Source organism: Acartia tonsa, chromosome 6, assembly GCF_053477335.1.
Source record: "Acartia tonsa isolate MP-2025a chromosome 6, ASM5347733v1, whole genome shotgun sequence".
In the NCBI taxonomy this organism is placed as follows: domain Eukaryota; kingdom Metazoa; phylum Arthropoda; class Copepoda; order Calanoida; family Acartiidae; genus Acartia; species Acartia tonsa.
Genome location: NC_137265.1, coordinates 36,590,376 through 36,611,626, shown reverse-complemented (window position 1 = coordinate 36,611,626; position 21,251 = coordinate 36,590,376). Strand labels below are relative to the sequence as shown.

General features: G+C 36.5%; 1 protein-coding gene across 6 annotated transcripts in view; it reads right to left on the bottom strand.

The window, feature by feature from the left end:
• The window catches only part of LOC145322568 (uncharacterized), a 33,381-nt gene extending 12,558 nt beyond the window's left edge, over nt 1–20,823 (bottom strand). The window contains exons 1-22 of one of the 6 annotated variants that reach the window (XM_080164677.1): nt 20,639–20,823; nt 19,986–20,310; nt 19,151–19,321; nt 18,101–18,324; nt 16,965–17,626; nt 15,086–15,536; nt 14,354–14,666; nt 14,064–14,129; nt 13,503–13,670; nt 12,865–13,173; nt 11,717–11,792; nt 11,186–11,290; nt 10,719–10,806; nt 10,117–10,230; nt 9,509–9,626; nt 8,814–8,918; nt 8,505–8,626; nt 7,920–8,058; nt 7,318–7,538; nt 6,760–6,864; nt 6,262–6,349; nt 5,030–5,159 (exon numbers count right to left, since the gene is read on the bottom strand). In XM_080164677.1, the coding sequence (XP_080020803.1) occupies nt 5,030–5,159; nt 6,262–6,349; nt 6,760–6,864; nt 7,318–7,538; nt 7,920–8,058; nt 8,505–8,626; nt 8,814–8,918; nt 9,509–9,626; nt 10,117–10,230; nt 10,719–10,806; nt 11,186–11,290; nt 11,717–11,792; nt 12,865–13,173; nt 13,503–13,670; nt 14,064–14,129; nt 14,354–14,666; nt 15,086–15,536; nt 16,965–17,626; nt 18,101–18,324; nt 19,151–19,321; nt 19,986–20,231 (4,021 nt within the window). In that variant the 5' untranslated portion in view covers nt 20,232–20,310; nt 20,639–20,823. The remainder of the gene's footprint in view (nt 1–5,029; nt 5,160–6,261; nt 6,350–6,759; nt 6,865–7,317; nt 7,539–7,919; nt 8,059–8,504; nt 8,627–8,813; nt 8,919–9,508; nt 9,627–10,116; nt 10,231–10,718; nt 10,807–11,185; nt 11,291–11,716; nt 11,793–12,864; nt 13,174–13,502; nt 13,671–14,063; nt 14,130–14,353; nt 14,667–15,085; nt 15,537–16,964; nt 17,627–18,100; nt 18,325–19,150; nt 19,322–19,985; nt 20,311–20,638) is intronic. The other 5 variants (XM_080164678.1, XM_080164679.1, XM_080164680.1 and 2 more) reach the window with 5 other exon arrangements.
• Between the last annotated feature and the right edge of the window lie 428 nt (nt 20,824–21,251).

Here is a 21,251-nt window from a genome sequence, read left to right as displayed (position 1 = left end):
CTCAAATGATTCCAAATTGCCTAATTTGGCGAGAAATGCAATAAAATTTTTTTTTTGTGGCGGCGGAAAACGGCGGCGGACGGCGGGAGCGGCGGTCCCGCCGCCGTTTTTTTTTTAAAGATACCAATAGTTGGAGTAATTAGTGACCCATCCCAAAAGATTTCATCAAATTATCTCTAATACTAAGGGAGTAGCACCCAAAATAAAATTGCTGGTATGTCGTGTGATGAGTCACAACATTTCCCCCCCCCCTTATCTAATACCTAATATTCTAAATATTTTATTTTGGGTGCTACTCCCTTAGTTTTAGAGATAATTGGATAAAATCTTTTGGGCTGGATCACTAATTACCCTAACTATTGGTATCTTTTAAAAAAGACGGCGGCGGGACCGCCGCTCCCGCCGCCCGCCGCCCTTTTCCGCCGCCACCAAAAAAAAAATTTTATTGCATTTCTCGCTGAATTAGGCAAATTGGAATCATTTGAGACCATGTTTTTTTTTTCAATTTTTTTTTTAAAGATACCAATAGTTGGGGAAATTAGTGACCCAGCCCAAAAGATTTCATCCAATTATTATCTCTAAAACTAAGGGAGTAGCACCCAAAATAAAACATTTAGAATATTAGGTATTAGATAAGGGGGGGGGGGAAATGTGGTGACTCTTCACATGACATACCAGCAATTTTATTTTGGGTGCTACTCCCTTAGTTTTAGAGATAATTGGATGAAATCTTTTGGGATGGGTCACTAATTTCCCCAACTATTGGTATCTTTAAAAAAAAATTTTGAAAAAAATAACATGGTCTCAAATGATTCCAAATTGCCTAATTCGGCGAGAAATGCAATAAAAAATTTTTTTTTGGTGGCGGCGGAAAACGGCAGAGGACGGCGGGAGCGGCGGTACCACCGCCGTTTTTTTTAAAGATACCAATAGTTGGGGTAATTAGTGACCCATCCCAAAAGATTTCATCCAATTATCTCTAAAACTAAGGGAGAAGCACCCAAAATAAAATTGCTGGTATGTCGTGTGAAGAGTCAACACATTTCCCCCCCCCCCCTTATCTAATACCTAATATTCTAAATGTTTTATTTTGGGTGCTACTCCCTTAGTTTTAGAGATAATTGAATGAAATCTTTTGGGCTGGGTCACTAATTACCCCAACTACTGGTATCTTTAAAAAAAAACGGCGACGGGACCGCCGTTCCCGCCGCCCGCCGCCGTTTTCCGCCGCCACCAAAAAAATTTTTTATTGCATTTCTCGCTGAATTAGGCAATTTGGAATCATTTGAGACCATGTTATTTTTTTCAAAAATTTTTACCCTTGCAAGCAATACCAATAGTTGGGGTAATTATTGATCCAGCCCAAAAGATTTTATCCAATTATCTCTAAAACTAAAGGAGTAGCACCCAAAATAAAACACTTAGAATATTAGGTATTAGATAAGGGGGGGGGGGGAATGTGGTGACTCTTCACACGACATACCAGCAATTTTATTTTGGGTGCTACTCATTTAGTTTTAGAGATAATTGGATGAAATCTTTTGGGATGGGTCACTAATTACCCCAACTATTGGTATCTTTAAAAAAAAAATTTGAAAAAAATAACATGGTCTCAAATGATTCCAAATTGCCTAATTCGGCGAGAAATGCAATAAAAGTTTTTTTTGTGGCGGCGGAAAACGGCGGCGGACGGTGGGAGCAGCGGTCCCGCCGCCGTTTTTTTTTTTAAGATACCAATAGTTGGGGTAATTAGTGACCCATCCCAAAAGATTTCATCCAATTATCTCTAAAACTAAGGGAGAAGCACCCAAAATAAAATTGCTGGTATGTCGTGTGATGAGTCACAACATTTCCCCCCCCCCCTTATCTAATACCTAATATTCTAAATATTTTATTTTGGGTGCTACTCCCTTAGTTTTAGAGATAATTAAATGAAATCTTTTGGGCTGGATCAATAATTACCCCAACTATTGGTATTTTTAAAAACAAACGGCGACGGGACCGCCGTTCCCGCCGTCCGCCGCCGTTTTCCGCCGCCACCAAAAAATTTTTTTATTGCATTTCTTGCTGAATTAGGCAATTTGGAATCATTTGAGACCATGTTATTTTTTTCAAAAATTTTTACCCTTGCAAGCAATACCAATAGTTAGGGTAATTATTGATCCAGCCCAAAACATTTTATCCAATTATCTCTAAAACTAAAGGAGTAGCACCCAAAATAAAACACTTAGAATATTAGGTATTAAATAAGGGGGGGGGGGGGGGGGGGAAATGTGTTGACTCGTCACACGACAAACCAGCAATTTTATTTTGGGTGCTACTCCCTTAGTTTTAGAGATAATTGGATGAAATCTTTTGGGCTGGGTCACTAATTACCCCAACTATTGGTATCTTTAAAAAAAAAATTTGAAAAAAATAACATGGTCTCAAATGATTCCAAATTGCCTAATTCGGCGAGAAATGCAATAAAATTTTTTTTTTGGTGGCGGCGGAAAAGGGCGGCGGGAGCGGCGGTCCCGCCGCCGTCTTTTTTAAAAGATACCACATGATGAGTCACAACATTTCCCCCCCCCCTTATCTAATACCTAATATTCTAAATATTTTATTTTGGGTGCTACTCCCTTAGTTTTAGAGATAATTGGATAAAATCTTTTGGGCTGGATCACTAATTACCCCAACTATTGGTATCTTTTAAAAAAGACGGCGGCGGGACCGCCGCTCCCGCCGCCCGCCGCCGTTTTCCGCCGCCACCAAAAAAAAAAATTTTATTGCATTTCTCGCTGAATTAGGCAATTTGGAATCATTTGAGACCATGTTATTTTTTTCAAAAATTTTTACCCTTGCAAGCAATACCAATAGTTGGGGTAATTATTGATCCAGCCCAAAAGATTTTATCCAATTATCTCTAAAACTAAAGGAGTAGCACCCAAAATAAAACACTTAGAATATTAGGTATTAGATAAGGGGGGGGGGAAATGTGTTGACTCGTCACATGACAAACCAGCAATTTTATTTTGGGTGCTACTCCCTTAGTTTTAGAGATAATTGGATGAAATCTTTTGGGATGGGTCACTAATTTCCCCAACTATTGGTATCTTTAAAAAAAAATTTTGAAAAAAATAACATGGTCTCAAATGATTCCAAATTGCCTAATTCGGCGAGAAATGCAATAAAAAAATTTTTTTTTGTGGCGGCGGAAAACGGCGGAGGACGGCATGAGCGGCGGTACCACCGCCGTTTTTTTAAAGATACCAATAGTTGGGGTAATTAGTGACCCATCCCAAAAGATTTCATCCAATTATCTCTAAAACTAAGGGAGAAGCACCCAAAATAAAATTGTTGGTATGTCGTGTGAAGAGTCACCACATTTCCCCCCCCCCCCCCCCCTTATCTAATACCTAATATTCTAAATGTTTTATTTTGGGTGCTACTCCCTTAGTTTTAGAGATAATTGAATGAAATCTTTTGGGCTGGGTCACTAATTACCCCAACTACTGGTATCTTAAAAAAAAAACGGCGACTGGACCGCCGTTCCCGCCGCCCGCCGCCGTTTTCCGCCGCCACAAAAAAAATTTTTTATTGCATTTCTCGCTGAATTAGGCAATTTGGAATCATTTGAGACCATGTTATTTTTTTCAAAAATTTTCACCCTTGCAAGCAATACCAATAGTTGGGGTAATTATTGATCCAGCCCAAAAGATTTTATCCAATTATCTCTAAAACTAAAGGAGTAGCACCCAAAATAAAACACTTAGAATATTAGGTATTAGATAAGGGGGGGGGGGGAAATGTGTTGACTCGTCACATGACAAACCAGCAATTTTATTTTGGGTGCTACTCCCTTAGTTTTAGAGATAATTGTATGAAATCTTTTGGGCTGGGTCACTAATTACCCCAACTATTGGTATCTAAAAAAAAAAAATTTTTGAAAAAAATAACATGCTCTCAAATGATTCCAAATTGTCTAATTCGGCGAGAAATGCAATAAATTTTTTTTTTTTGTAGCGGCGGAAAACGGCGGCGGACGGCGGGAGCGGCGGTCCCGCCGCTGTTTTTTTTAAAGATACCAATAGTTGGGGTAATTAGTGACCCATCCCAAAAGATTTCATCAAATTATCTCTAATATTAAGGGAGTAGCACCCACAATAAAATTGCTGGTATGTCGTGTGACGAGTCACCACATTTGCCCCCCCCCCCCCTTATCTAATACCTAATATTCTAAGTGTTTTATTTTGGGTGCTACTCCCTTAGTTTTAGAGATAATTGGATGAAATCTTTTGGGCTGGATCACTAATTACCCCAACTATTGGTATCTTTTTAAAAAAACGGCTCCATTTATCTCAAGTCGTTTCTTAGAAACACCCTATAGTATAATCCACCCGCCCCCCCCCCCTTAATTAGGGGTTTGGGGGTGGGTGGGTGGTCAGCGATAATTTAAAATCAAATATAGGCCTACAAAAGTGTTATCCCAAGGTTTGCTCCATTTATCTCAAGTCGTTTCTTAGAAACATGCTATAGTATAATCCACCCGCCCCCCCCCCAAAAAAACTAAAGAGAGTAGCATACTGTATTTAAGATATACCTTCATAACCGAGAATTTGAAAAAAATGACAAAGTCCCCCCGCAGGGTTGCTTGTAAGGCGAAAAATTTTTGAAAAAAATAACATGGTCTCAAATGATTCCAAATTGCCTAATTCGGCGAGAAATGCAATAAAAAAAATTTTTACCCCCCCCCCCCCAAAAAAAAAATTTTTTGGGGGGGGTGGGGGGTCGACGATAATTTTAAAAGTAACTTTGGCCCCATAGAAGCTTAAATCCAAAATTAGCTCCCTCTAGCTCTAAGGGTTCTCGAGTAAACCCCCCCCCCCCCTGCCCAAATGGTCCTTAAGCACATCCTCCTTTGCCATGTTTTTACAATTTTAAAGACAGTGATTCATTGACAATACCGTCTAAAACATCCAGAATGTGTTGAATCACTGGGAAGTTGCAATGAAAGATTGGGTACAAGGTATGGTAAAACCGAACCAACCTTGTGTTTTCTGATTCTCCGGATACTTCCAGTATGACAACCTGTTACCCTCCAGAACAATCCAGCGCCTGTGCCAAGCTCCATACCCGGACACGTCATCGAACATTGTCAAAAATCCGCGAAATTTAACCTGCAAAATTTTTGTAATTGTAATAAAAAAAGACTTAGGTAATCATCAGGGGTGTATAATCTGCACAAGATTTATTTATTCCCCGGCTAAAATTTTTTTTATTTTTCTTCCCCCTCTAGTTTTTTCTTACCAAGTAGCCCCCCTGTAATGGACCCGGAAATGGAAAAATATTTAAAGAACTCTATATTTTATTTATTTTATCCCTCCTACCACACATTTTTTTTTGTTTTTTTCACCGAGGAGGGAGGGGAAATGAAATTACAAAATAAAAAGTTAAAGACATGTATAATAATATTAAAATGATTTTCTGTGCACGCCACTGCTGGTCCAATCTATCCATGGCAGTTATAATGGATGTAGAATATACGTGGATATTATGACAGGGAAAAATTGTAGTTAAATTAGGTTGCTAACTTGTTTATTGGTCAGTTCGTTCATCCAGTAGAAGGGGAGGATGGGGCCGGGGGTAAGTTATTTAGCCCGCTCCGTGTTTCATTATATAATTTCTTGAGAGAACATGAAAATCTGTTGCAAGATCCAAGTAAAAATGTATCTATTGGATTAATACCTGGCTCTCACTGTAGCAGTTTAGCTGGAATACAATACCACCCTCTAGAGGGGAGACATGTGGCACACTATCCATATAATAATATATCTAATGGATTAATACCTGGCTCTCACTGTAGCAGTTTAGCTGGAATACAATACCACCCTCTAGAGGGGAGACATGTGGCACACTATCCAGCTTCTAATAATAATATATCTAATGGATTAATACCTGGCTCTCACTGTAGCAGTTGAGCTGGAATACAATACCACCCTCTAGAGGGGAGACATGTGGCACACTATCCAGCTTCTAATAATAATATATCTAATGGATTAATACCTGGCTCTCACTGTAGCAGTTGAGCTGGAATACAATACCACCCTCTAGAGGGGAGACATGTGGCACACTATCCAGCTTCTAATAATAATATATCTAATGGATTAATACCTGGCTCTCACTGTAGCAGTTGAGCTGGAATACAATACCACCCTCTAGAGGGGAGACATGTGGCACACTATCCAGCTTCTAATAATAATATATCTAATGGATTAATACCTGGCTCTCACTGTAGCAGTTGAGCTGGAATACAATACCACCCTCTAGAGGGGAGACATGTGGCACACTATCCAGCTTCCAGTCTTTCCTAAATAAAAATGTATGAAGATATAGTGCTAATAAACAAGAATGAAAACATCCTTAAATAGCGAAGATCATAAACTTAACTAGACAGCACTAGACTTTTTTTTGAAAAATCACTGTTTTACTCATCTAACTTTTTTACATCTACTTATACCCAGTCTCTCTTGTGATCTAAGGGAGGGGGGTAATGCAACCATCTCGTAATCAATCTTCGTCTGGTAATCCTAAATGGGCTTGCTAATGAATTGCACCTGTTTTGGGATAAGGTATTTCCCATACTTTACCTATTTAAGTTGCGCAAATGACATAGCAACAGAACCAATTTTAACACATTTCATAATGACGTCACCTTTCCGAGAACGAGCGGATACACTACGTGTAACGCCTTAATCGCGGGTTTTAAACTAAAGTTACCTTTTAAGATTGTCAATTGTGATAGTTGTATTTCCAACAACTTTGAATGAAGAAGTTCTGACGGCCAGGGAAGCTTTGGGGGATCCTACGTCGGGACGGGTCAACCTGAATAAATAATGGATGTATTATTACTTGGATCTTACACAAGATTATCATGTACTCTTAATAAAGTGAAACTTGTAGATGGCTAAAATTTATGACGATCCCTCCACCCCCCGCCAGTACTAAAGAATTGTGACTGCAATTTAACAATACTCTTCGAATGCTAAAATTAATTTTAAATAGGACGGATAATTGTGTCAGATTTAACATCTAAATTAACAATTCTATTGTTATAACATATCTATGTATAGTATTTATGTATTGTATATACAGATAACTACACCTCTCCTTTTCCAATGACCCTAGTCTGCTAGAAAATTCCATAAAAATATTCCCAACACCATTGGTTCATTTTCAAAGACCCAATTGTGAGTCGGCACAAGGTCATTGGGATATGGAACTACAGTTATTTAACCCCTTCTCCCTCTAGTGTTTTACTCTAATGATATAACATACCTTGATTCTTGCTTGCCCATCAACAATTTTGGAGTCAGTCCGAATAGGCCAGGCTTGTCCTTCTTGATGTGATACTTTGTCTCGTGGTCCAGAGATTCGCGCATGGTCTGCAGCCCGTACACCTCCAGCTGGATGCTGAAGTTCTTGGGCAGGTCGGTCAGGCGGATCAGGTTAGGGAAGTCGAGCGTAATGGAGTCAAGGCCATGCAGGGTTGATAACATCTAAAAAAAAAAATGTTATACCATATAATTCATACAATCTGTAGGTATATCCGTCTCTTTGTCCACTAAGATCAAAGACTGGATCGATTGTTGCAAAATTTTCAGGGTAATATTCATAATGTTTGAGGGATGTCGGATATTCGGAGGTTTTTTAAGTCAAACGTTTGACAAAACAATCAAGTAAAGAATTTGAATTTTAAATGTAAAGTAATCGATTAAACTTCGAAGGGTTTTTAGGAACCTGTCTAAATAGTTATAACCCTTTTCTAGTAGAGCTATAGAAAGCTTCACAGTAAAAAGGAAACCACGTAAATTCGGTGGTTAGCGAGATCTTAAGCTACAGACACAAAAACTTACTATTACATGTAAGATCAATGCTACCTGTGTTGGAATAACCTGACCGGCACACTTGACCAGGCACAGGAAATAGTGGACAAGGTCATCAGCCTCGCCAGATCTCAGCTCTTCCAGAAAAGCTTTCTTCAGCTTCAGGCTGATACTGTTGATGCAAACTGTTCCTCTGAAATCGTTTGGTAATGGTCAAGTACAATTATAATCTTGGATCTTAAGGAATAAGACACAAATATTAATAATGTGCACCCCCAATTAAAATAAACAAATTACACCCCTTATGGAGATCAAGATTGTTGGTTGAATAGTTTCCTAACTGCTAGTTTGAATAAACCAATCAAAATGTAATAAAAGTCACCAAAGTATTAAACCAAACGAATGAAAAAAACTAACATATTTTTAGTTTAAAGTCAAATGTACTTCCCCCCCCTCCCCCAAAGCGGAGATCAATCATCTAAGAAATCTCTTTTTCCTCCATTTTTTAAAAAGTTACTTACAACTTTAAATTTGTGATATTTGTTTCCCTATTCATGTATTTCCGAATACCATGAAGGCCCAGGGGAGGGAATTCCAATTCCAAATAAATTTATATCTAGTTTGACTGTCCGTCCATACCTGACACTGGTATCAGTATCCGGATCAGCGCCGAGTCCACCTTCAGTCTTGAGCCTGCTGATCTCTTTTAACGCAGCATTGTGCTTGTGGGTGGCCTCCAGCAACAAGCGTTCTCCTTCAACCTTGAATATAATCAATTGTTAAACAAAAAAACGCGGCATTGTTCTTATGAGTAGAATAATTCTCAAAAAAATAATTATCATGGAATTTCAACTTGCTTTGAATCGTCACTTACATTTTTTCAGGGGTATATATATTCTGCAAGGAATCCGCTGCTAAATAGGGAGGGGGGGGGGGGGGGAGACTGACCTGTTCGGCTGATCCATAGAACTCCTTTGTTGACCTGCACAGGCTAAGCGCGTTGCTGGCCTGTGTGATTATAGACATCTGGGACTCAGCTTCACTTTGTAGAATCTGTAAAAAATTAGGTTCTTAAAGTCAATAAAACGGCTAAATAAGTGTGTGTAGCCAGTTTCTTAAATTCTTAGTGGTGAAATATTAAACTAGTGGACAAATGTGTATCAATAGCTTTATTTTTCAGAAATAGTAAGTCACGTGATTCTCAATAATACTTGATTCAATAGCTAGAGATAGCAATGAACAATCCAAAGTTATCTACGATAGGACTAAAAATAGTTAGAATACCTTTATCTTACGAGAAATTGAAGCTTTTGGTAAGAGTTCCAGGACAAACGCAGGAGTCCCAAACATCGGAGTGGACAAACACAGGAGTGTTAAAATATCAATTTAAGTATTTCTGTACAGGTTAGGTTAGGTTAAGATATGAATATACAAATAAGCTCCCCGCAGGGGTTAGGCATTTAAAAAACCTAAAATATGGTTTAAAATAGGCTAGGTTAGGTTAAATGTCCACTCCTGCGTTTGTCCACTCCGACGTTTGGGACTCCTGCGTTTGTCGTAGGACCTACATAATGATTTATAACAGCTAGACTATTGACTGACATACCAAAGTTATAGAGAAGCTACATTAACAATGACATTACCTTAATCTTTTGAGAGATGGTGGCTCTTGGTGAGGGGGCATTCTCAATGATACTTTGCTCCAGAACAGGATTTAAAACAATCCTCTGGACAGGTGTCACGTGGGCAGGACGTTGCTTTCTTAACAAAATAATAAGATGGTTACTTCTAAGATGGAAGTTAAAAGCAGTTGTTTTAAGTTAGGTTTCGAAAACAGCTGCACTGTTAAGACGAAAATTGTATAGTAGCATGTTTTCAAGGAGAGTACTACGATTAAAAAAAAAATCTTTCCAAAAAACATAAAGAGGGGATTTTTAAATGCAGAAAATAATGGTTAAAATATGGTTAATTCCAATCAAATGCTGGGATTATTATTTTTCCCCATAACTATGGCTACTCCCATAGTATTCGAAGTAATAAAAGTAACTTAACACAATCCCATGACTTCAATTAACAAGTATTATGGCCTAAAAATATTCTGGAAATGGGACCTGTGCGAAGCCTTACTAAAATGGAGAACTCCAGGGATCTTAACGGACAGGCAAGACTACTTAATATAGGTTGTAGTTTATCAAAATACCTAATACTTTGTTTACCGAATATGCGCCACGCCCCAAACTTTATAATATACCTGTAGAATGAGACAGTATGTGTGACTGGGGCCTCTTCTTTAGCCGCTCTGTTGGGAGATTTATCCATTAGAATAAGCGGAGTCTTAAATCTGGTTGTGTCAGTATCACGAACCCTAAAAATAAGAAGAAATAAACATTTATAGACCATTGTTTTAGAGGTCCTTCAGCCAAATGACAGGCATATTTTTTTAGTGACTTGGTTGAACATAGAAACCTATGCTTTTTTATTAAAAAAAGACATAACAAAATCTTGTTTAATAACTAAACTAAAAATATTTATTTTAAAGGTTATTTCATTTTGCCTCAAGATGAATCAATAGTACAGTCCCTACGGAGACTACGTTATTTGCAAAATTTTTATCGTGTATCATAAATGACTGTTATATATTTTGTAAAATTGTTATCTTTCTGTTATTCATGGACAAAATTGTTCTAGTTTCACCAATATTTAAAAATTAATACTTCCTAGGTAAAGATCCGGTGGTATTTTATTTCAACATTCTTTTAGCCTTTGGTGTAAAAATCGACATAAATTCTTATTCTGGTATTGTAGAAGGAAGGAATTCTAAAACTGCCTTGTATATAACGGATAAGACCTTACTTGTTGGGTTGTGGAGTATGGAATTCCCAGCTGGAGCTAGATTCACATCTTGACATAGCGTTGGATGCGGAGCTACTTGTTGATCCTTCTAAACATATAGTACAAATTTAAAATAAAAAAAATGTACGTTTATTAAACAATTGAATTAAAATTCATTGTAGTAAAAAAGAAAACATGTTTCGCCACCTTTTCCCAAAGTAAAACCTGTTATCAAGTAATATTTACCCCTCTTTTCCTTTTATTCTGATGTCTAAAAAAAGATCCAAAATGTGAATTTTTATTTTTAAAAAGATGGATTGATGAACACATATTAACACTACCATCAAACTTTCGTCAATCGATATCCTGTTTGTGAGCCATAGCATTACCACTACCCTTAACATCAATGTCACTAGTCTAAGGTTTGATGGAGGGACGGAATATTTTTACGTCAACTAGATGCAATCTTTCATGTATCTATCCCTTACCTTTAGGCTTGAGACTGGGAGACATGATGACACTGCCATCATCCTCTTGACTGTCCTGACTATCATCCAGGGCCTCATCAAGCATGTCGTCAATCTCTTCACAAACTAAAATATTATTAGTTAAAATTATAGAGTTGTCGTTTTACCTATGGCTATGTATTAAAGGATTGAAAAGCATTTTAATCGTCTTTAAAAAAGGTAATATTACACCATAGGCCATGTTTCATTCAATTTTTTGACAGGCAGAAGGGTTTTTCTAGTTGGGCTTCGCAACCGATTAATATCCGCTGGATTAAAACCGGTTCTAGGCCATACTGTATAGCATTGTAGAACAGAAAATTTTCCCCGAATATTAAAATAAAAATCATAAGATTAATACCAGTTTTGTTAGCCCGAGCCTTCGTCCCCTTGCGGCTTACAAATCTTGTTTAAACTTATAATTTTTCATTTAAATATCAGCAGGAAGCTGTTTATAATACGATGTGATAAATAACTATTAGTTTCTGAAAAAAATAATAATTATAGGTTTACCTGACTCAGACATCTCTTCCTCAGTCTCCATGCTGTCATTGGACTCAGGAATTGGGGCCAGATTATTAACATCACCCTGCAAAAAAAATAAAGAAATTAAAATTGGGCGTTTCATTAGTATTATTTGGATTTTGGAAAACATTACTGCCTCATAATAACTTTTCAAAGCACAAGAAAACCTATTTCAAGGAATTTTTAAAAAAGAGGTGATTTTTTCGCAATATTCCGTAGAGGTGTGTTTTCAGACTTTAAAATAGTAGAAGAACCCTGCTCTAACATGGTACAATATAGAACTGTGACGAAACGGCAACAAAACCGGTATAGAAAGATAGGTAAGGAGAAAATAGGTATAGGGGAAATTTTTTAGAAAAAAAATTGTCTCAAATGATTCAAAATTGTCTAATTTGGCGAGAAAACGCGGGAGAGAAAAAATCGGTGGTTTTCGGCGGCCGTTTTTTTTCTTCACAAATCCACGTTATACCCCATTAAAAGAATACCATAACCAACACTTATTATTCTAATACAGTTATTTAAAGATTAACTAGGTATAGCATCATGCATTTATAGAAATACCTCAATAGAAAATAAGGTGTCAGTTCAATTCAAGTAAATTTGAAAACCGTTTCTTTTTCGTAAAACGACCCTTTAAAATCATAAATTATATTTAAAAACTGTAGGTAGTTGAACCCTAACTGTAAGATATTCATTCAAATCTAAAAGCTTTCCCTTATCCTTACTAATATATTAATATTATTTACATTAATATTCAGGGATTAGGGATGTGAAACACACTTAATATTATAAGTCTACTTGAAACTTGAAAGAGAAAAGACAATGAACTGCAAATGATATTAACCCCAAATCTGGTTCTGATATTTGTTATCAAACTTAAAAGGTCTTAGTTAGGGGTAAGTTTGGATCATGATTGGTTTGTATTTTGAACAAAGCAGCCAATCAAGTTTAAACTACTTTATTAACATTGGGGATAATTTTGTTTTTTAAAATTGGGGAGAAATATTAATGTATCGTTTTTCATGCTATGCCTATTTAATGTTTCACTTCCCTAATCACAGAATACTATTATTAGAAGAAAAAGCGATTAGTGAAAGAAAGATATTAAGGTTATTTTTTATAGAGAAATGACTAACTACAAAGCAGGTGTTAGGATACATATGAGACAAGGCGGCAACAGCAGTAGGTACCGTTTTCCGGTTGTTAGCAAGTGCCACAATCTCCATGCCAAGGCTGGGTGCATCGCTGTTTACCGTGACGGTCGACTCGTAGCTGGAGTTCAGCGTATCGTGGGCGTGTCTGTCGGCCACAGATTCCGGCCGCGAGTCGGTCGATGAAATGGTGCTGGATTCGTAGATTTCTGGGTAAAGACCGCCGGGTTTAGGTGGGGATACCTTCAGCTTTTTCAGAGAGTTTACCCCTGGGTAATACTTCTCTGGGGACCCCTTAAATAGAAAATCTTTTTAGATGATGGGTCCCTAGAAAAATCAAATTGCAAATCATACATGAAAAGTCTCAGATACGCAAAATTAAATAAATTAGAAACCTAAAACAGCCAAGATAATCAAATTATCATACAAGAAATACGTAAAAACACTAGGTATCAATTTAGACATCCAAATATTTAAAAATGATCGTCTTGTAATCATTGCATTATTAATTTACTATATCAAAGAAAGCCTCAATTTTTCTTTATATTTGAGGGTAGGTAAGGTTTATTTTCAAGTACCAAATAGCAATAAAGACAAATAAGACTTATTAATTATAATATTACCTTATTTTCCTTAGTATCCTGTGGTTGTTGCACATTAGTATCCATATTCTCCTCATCATTATCAACATAATCATCCTCGTGGTCATCGTCCTGATCCTCTGTTTGAGGCTTAATATGATTATATCTGTTCATTAACAAGTCTAGATCTTTCTTCTTCTGCTCCTCAACCTGCAACACAAATTGAGGAATGGATTTAAGATCAGAAAGAGAGGGGCCATTGGGCTGTTTATTACACTAGTCCCCAAAATTTTATATCAACGCTTTCCCATTCCCAATATTAAAGCCAGGGTTTCGGATCCGGATCCGCATATTTTCGAGTCCAAGGATCCGGATCCGCAAATAAAAATGCGGATCCGTATCCTTGGACTCAAAAAAATGCGGAAAAATGGAAAAATCTACCTAAATTTATATACAATCTCAGGCATTCTCTTGATGAGAGCCAATCCGCACTGACCAAATTTTGAGGATCCGGATCCGCAAAATGCGTTTTGTTTGTTTTGTGGGTGTTTTTTTTCTTATTTTGTCTTTTATCAAATTATTTTCTACTTTCTTTGAAGTTACCTGGCGAGCAATGTCATTTTCTCTCCAATCTGGTTTCTCAAATAGTTTCTTGTGCATCTCAGCAGCCTAGAATAATCACAATTGAGACATTTCGTTTTGTTTTTCTGCATGTAATGTGCTGCTGCTGAAATTGTAATCAACAAAGAATTTAATATGATGATCTTTATTATAGGATCTTAGATAGAATGGTTTAAAAATATTTTACTGCCATTTCTACCTTCAAATACAGAGCCCCTACTAGATACTATGGACGCATCCGCTGGTTAAATTAATGCAAGACGCTAACTTACCCTATTTCCAATTCTGGGTGTAACAGGGTTATCAACTGGGGCCGCCGCAGGGACCAAAGATATTTGCGAGGGCGCTGCTTCTCTGGTGCACGGCTTGGCGGCTGAGCGGATATAGCTGTCAGGACTCGACTTCTTGGCGGACGGAACTACTGTGTTCTTAACAGGAGATGGTTCACGTTTACGCTTCCATGCAGGCTCACTCACTGGTTGGGCTGCCACCGGCTTGGATTTGGCAATCATGGCAGGTGTCACTGATTCACCAAATCTGGCGATTGGGGTTGGGATGCTTTGATTTTTCTCAAACATTTTACGCCTAAAAAGTATTAATAGATAGGTATAAAAGTTTAAAATTACCATATCGAATCTATTTTATTTCTTTGCAAAGACAACGATGACCATCATATAATATGAAGTACTGTTTTTTTTTGTACGAAATGGTAGTACTTTTCATGGAAGCTTTATAAATGTCTTAGGATTGCTTAAAACTTTTCCTGATGTCCTTGCCCTCTTTCTAAGACTAGGGACGAAACAACTATGATACATATATAAATAGCTAGCAATATTTTAGATTAAATAAGAATTCTTTTTTGTTAGGTACTAAATCAATAGGTACATCAGTTAGAGTTTATGGTTTGAAATCTTAGCCAAGATGCTACAATTATTGGTAGCTGCGCTACTAATATATACAGACTAACAGACATCCTGTTACTTTATTAAAAGGATAATTAATACCTGTCTGACATAGACATCATGGCTGGATCTACTTCAGGAGTAATACTCTCGAACATACTTTTCTTTTGCGCAACAGACCTTCGCACTGGCGTGTCACTCCAGTTATCAGATTTACCCTGCGAAGCAGATGAACTGTTGATACCTTTAGCATTGCCACCAGCTGTAGCCTTCGGTTGCAATGCCTTGGTGGCATATTTAGTGACAGCTCCGCTGTCAACCTGTTCTTGGTCAAACATGTTCTTTTTCTGCGCCACTGACTTGCAAGAGGGACTTTCACTCTTGTTTTGATGCTCACTTGGACCATTGGACTCGAACTCAAAGGTTCTGGAGGGTTTGGGGGGTGGGGCAGCAACCTTGGCAGCAACTTGGGGTGAGACAAACTGGAGAGGGTGGGGCTTGTGAGGAGAGACACTGCGCGCCTCTACAGCATTCTTTGTAGGACTTGACAGCACTACAAAATAATAAGGGATTTATGATTTAAATTGTAGCATTAACTATGGGATCTTGGACAAAGTAGCTTCGGACAAAGTAGCTTCAGGACAAAGAAGCATCCGGACAAAGTAGCTTCCGGACATTTACTTAAGATAAGTAGCTTCCTTAGAAAAATAGGAAAATGTCTACACAGAAAGAGAGACATAAAGAAAGGTATAAAGACAGACATAAAGACAGACAAAAAGACAGACAAAATGACAGACAGAAAGGCGGACAGAAATTGTAAAAATTTTTAAAAATGTTAAAACGAATTAAAAATTATAAAAAAAATCGCCGAACCATTTTTAGTAAAATCCACGATCCACTTTTTGTTAAAATTGTTAAAGTTTTGTTTGCTTTCAATAAAATTAGAAGTTAATGTACATTAAACATTCATACATAGGTTAGGTTAGGTTATAGGCAAGGGGGCCGAGCGCCCGCGGCTAGGCAGGCCAGGGTGCCGAGCGCTGCGGCCATAACCTTTATTACTATTAGAAGCTACTTTTCTTAAGTAAATGTCCGGAAGCTACTTTGTCCGGAAGCTACTTTGTCCTGAAGCTACTTTGTCCGAAGCTACTTTGTCCAAGATCCTTAACTATGGATGGATAAAGCAGCTAATAAATTTGGTATAGACAGCTGTACCTAATCTATACAAAGAGATAGTTGCATGAGGTGCATTTCAGAAAAATGATTTCAAGCATAAGTTACAAATATACCTACCACCAATCAAATATTATTTTGAATTAAAATAAATATATAATAACAAGAAATTAGACTCCACAAATTCGTCGTAATGCTGTTATTGTGAAAATAAGCTAGCTATAAAAATTGCATTTATCACAAGAATACCATTTTCAAGTCTAGATTTTTTTAAACTGCGTGATAAACAATTTTAATTCTTTCAAAAAGGTATAAGCCCAATAGATGTAGTATAAAGCATTAACCAGGAAAAAATATGTGGTTTACTCAATTTAGGTTCAAATGCATGTCATGCAACTACCACTTAAAGGATATTCTTCTATTTTGTCATTATTTTATAAATGGTTTTATAGGTAGTACTAGTACCTTTATTCTGTTGTTAGCTTATCGATTCTAGAATGAATGACCTTACTTAAATAGAAACCACATTATCTTATAGTAAAAAAATTGAGGTATAGTCCCTTTCGTAACATAGCCCCATATTGGGCGATTCATCGTATTTTTAAAATGGCTTTTTATAGGTTATTTTAGGTTAGGTCATATTGGGTTAGGTGATTGCACCACAGGGTGAGGTAATTGGCCCCGCAGGCTTAGATCCCCCCGCAGAGGCTAGAAATTGGAGAAAAGCTACAGTGAAAAAAACGAAGAATCGCCCCATAAGGTGCGATGTTATGAAAGGGACTATACCCAAAAATTGTATATTCATTACCTGTAGAGCGAGTCGGGGCCCGACCTCGTGTTTCCTGATTCTTTACAGGGGAGTCTCCACTTGGCCCTTTACCATGATCAAATCTTGTTCCCTTCAGAGGCGAAACTGAGCGCTGACGTCCTGATACATGAAGTACCTTACCAGGGGACACAGATTGTCTTCTATTTTCCCCTTCTTTAAAGTCATAGCACAGCTTAGACGTTGAATCAGTCTCTGTAAAGCCCTGAGCTTTCAGGCTGGAAACTAGAGAATCATCAGGATTTGGTTTAATTCTGTTTTTGTTGTCAGAAACTGATGTGCTTTTAGCGGGAGAAACTGGAGCTTTGACGGGCGATATTCCCCTGGGGCGTGTGGGCGAAGCAGAGAACGGCTTGGCAGTAATATTTGCAACCCTGGCGGGAGAGGACAAATTAGATGAGGAATCGTTTCTTTTTTCAGGGCTTATAAATCTATTGCTTGCACTAGTAGTGTAGGATGGATTGGTCTTTATAGGACTCCTGGTTCTGTAAGGACTGCCATTTTTGTAGGGGCTGTTAGTCTTAACTGGACTGCCAGCACCTGTAACAGGAGTAGCCTGGCCACTATTGTCATCGCTAGGAACATGGATGCTGTCATCATCCATCTCATGGTACATATTCTTGATCTTGGCCCACTTTGCTTTCCTAAACAAAAAAAATAATAGAAGAAATGGGCGAATACAATCCCAATTTGTCTTCCTAATAAATGTTTAAGTCAATTTTTGTCTGTCTGGGGCATTTCAAAATATACTAGTTACCTATCTATACATTATGATTTGGTTTTACAAGATTGTTACACCCCCCCCCCCCCCACCCCCCCTCTTTTCTTTGATATCATTTTTATAGACAAATTAACAGTAGCCCCAATTTTATATTCTTTTGAGTGTAAAATGTTTTCTAAAATAGTTTAAGGTGACTTAAGGCATAAGGCAATCGTCAAACAAAAATTAATCCTTTGGTAGATTGAAATCATTGTTTGAAAGGTTTGGACACTTCTAGTCTGAACCAACCAATCAGTATTTCATTTAATGAATAAATTTGGGTACAAGTCAAATGTACAGTACATATCCCCTAAACACACAGTGAATATTTCCCAAATTAAAGTAGGTATTTAGGTACCTTGCAGAGAAAAAATCCTCAGGTTCATTTTCATTCTTTGAATTTTCAGGGGTCTGATCCAAGGGTCCTGGGGTGTGTCCAGGTCCGCCCATCTTTCTTCCCATGCCAGGGGTAGCGGTCAGCTTCTTAGGGGAGTAGGTGGTACCAGAGGGCTTGTCTATAGGAATAATCCTCTCTTTGCTTGCAGAACTCAGCAACTCGTCAATTTTTCCAGAATCTACTTCCTGAAAGAACAAAAAGATGATTTTAAAGTGTTTTTTATCTTAATTTTTTCGAACAAGAAGCTGAAATTGTTCCTTCTGTTGTTTTGTCAGATAAACAGGACGAAAATGGTAAAAGTAAGGGAAGTTTCTTCAATAATAAACAGGTAAAAATATAGAATAGGCACATTTGGATATTCCAGAAAGAAAATAAAATGAAAATGTTAAAGGCTATTTAGGTACCTATAATATATTTGTCTTAATACTGACAAATAAATTATAAAGCAGACTGGAAATAATTAAAATAAATATTAAAACACAGTTTTATTTGATATTTAGGTTAAAATTTTTCTTCAAAATATGGATGAAAATTCCCCTATAATTGTCGTACAGTTAATTTATGTTCCACTCAATAGTGTAGTTTAATGTAAGACACTTGAAATATTTATATCAAGGTTATGTGATAAAGTAAGCTTAGGCATGCAGGTCTAGCATATCATATGTTGGTGAATTGTCCATCTGATGTCATGGCGTTTGGCTATTAGTATACAAAACAAATGATATTAGTTTGCGCCCTATGGCTGTATTTCATCCATTAACATTAGAACGTTTTGGTTCACATGACATTATCCTATTATATAAAGTAGTAAGCGTTTTTTGTCTGTCCCGAAGGATCTCGCTAACCGCTGAACCGATATTGTTCTCCTTTACAGTGATTATATTATATATAAATATATATAGGATATTATAATTAACCCTAATATACGCCAAAGGTACGGTAGGTAATAAGAAAAAAGGAAATTTTGTCTCATTGAAACGAATCCATAAATATTTACAAAAAAATATCTACCTTCATAAATGGCTTATTGCCAGAGTAGCTAATTGTCTCTTTTCTCTCATATTTCTCTTCCTTTTCAGTGATAACAGTTTTGGTAATAGTTGTTTTGCTTGGACTCGAGCTGGTGCTTGTGTAAGTTCTGGTCTTAATGCTCTTACCGGGGCTTTCACGCGCGAGAAGGTCCTAAACAAAAGTTACATTAAAACATGTCTTATCTTATAGTTTGAAATGATGATTAATTTCATTGATTCAAGTAAATTGCATTATAAATCATATATTCATTAACACTTCCCTCTGCACACAACCCCTCCCCTATATAAAATAACTAGCCGATATGCTCACCAGTGTACCTAGAGAAAACGATTTAACTATTTAAAAGTACAGACTTGTATAATTTTAATGTAACAGCACATTATGGATGAATGATACGATATTCAATCTTTGTTTTAAAGTAAATGTTCTAGTTACAATAAGAAGGTAGAAATGAAAATTTTTCCATTCTAATAAATAAAACATTAGGCTTAATATAAACGCTAATTAATCATAAATGTTAGGTGAATAATACATTTAAATAGCCAAGCAATTAATAAAAAAAACTTGTTTGGTGGACAAAACAACTATTAAATAAATATAAAGCTAAGCATTTAGAGTTATTGTAAATATTTAATTCAAAAGATCATCGTTGTTACTTTGTAGAACCTACTGTAAATAAAATAGTCTAAAACCATCAAAGAACATATGTGAAGTTTCCCTAAATGAAGAACTTAGTCGGTTCAGTAGTTATCAAACTCTTGAGCTACAGACACAATAAAACCTTACTACTTTTAATAAAAGGATAAAATCCTACCTTTACATTTGTCTCCAAACTTTCCCGGGACAAAATTCGCTTGATTGTATCCGACGGCGAATCCGTCACCAAATTTTTCTTGGGCGAGGATTTAACGGGAGACCCGCCGCGGGTGACCGTGGTCGAATCAAAATTACGCTGTTTCAATGGGCTTCTCTGTGGCGTGGCGGTTGTCTCGCCGCCAGTAGTCAACGGCTGGTTCCTACGCACTCGACTTGATATGATTTTAGCAATGTTTGGATCCATTTTAATTTCTTGTTTACTTCTTTTTAAGTTTGTTTAACAACTCTTAACTCTCTACTCCATGAATAGATCAGGTTTAAACCTACACAAATATTCTTATCTTAGTAAGGTATTAGTAACATAAATAAAGGGACAGTTTATAAATAAAAATAACAATGAATTAAAATCATACTTTAAAAAGTCTAAATATAAGTACATTTTATTTAACAATAAAAAAATGAATTTAAAAGAAACTGTTAATTTAATTAATTTGAATTGCAAAAGGAAAAACTAAAAAAATATTTAACGAAGTTTATCTCAATATGAATAAAATGTAAAAGAAACATTTTTTTCATTGTACATAAATAAATTAACATTTTTCACATACTAGGTAATAATAATATAAAAATAATAAAACACTGTCCCGTTACCTTTTTAATGTCTAACGTATTTTCGTGTCAAATAATAAATTTAACGGCCTACATATACAGCTGTAGGACGTAGGCGGATGCGTAAACAAATCCGTTGCGATTTAAATTTCAAACCGTCTCTAATCTCAAATGCCGCGGTAATTTTTAAAAATAAATGTCGTCTTTGCGAGTATTTTCATTATTCCATTATTTGTACAGTTTGTATACTTTTTATACACTTTTTTATATTTTGTTAAATTGTTCATCATATTTATTTATTGATTATTTGTTGGTTTCAAAATAGGATGACAACATCCAGAAAAGCGAAGCTCCAAATAAAGAAAGAAAGACAGACAAACCATATATCATTGTCAGAACTTATTTCTCAGTCTAAACGAAATTGTACATAATATTGTTGCAAAATTGTGCAAATATAGATTACAGTTAAAGGACATACTTTATTTTTTAGATTTTGATTATATTGTTGCTTCGCGTATAATACTTTACCATGTTTTCCTATTGATTCATTATTCAAAATATCATAAAATCATATCATTCAAAAAATAGTCAAAATGTAAAAAAATCAGCTTGTTTTAAATGGACGTACGGACTTTCTGGTAACGATTATAGAGTT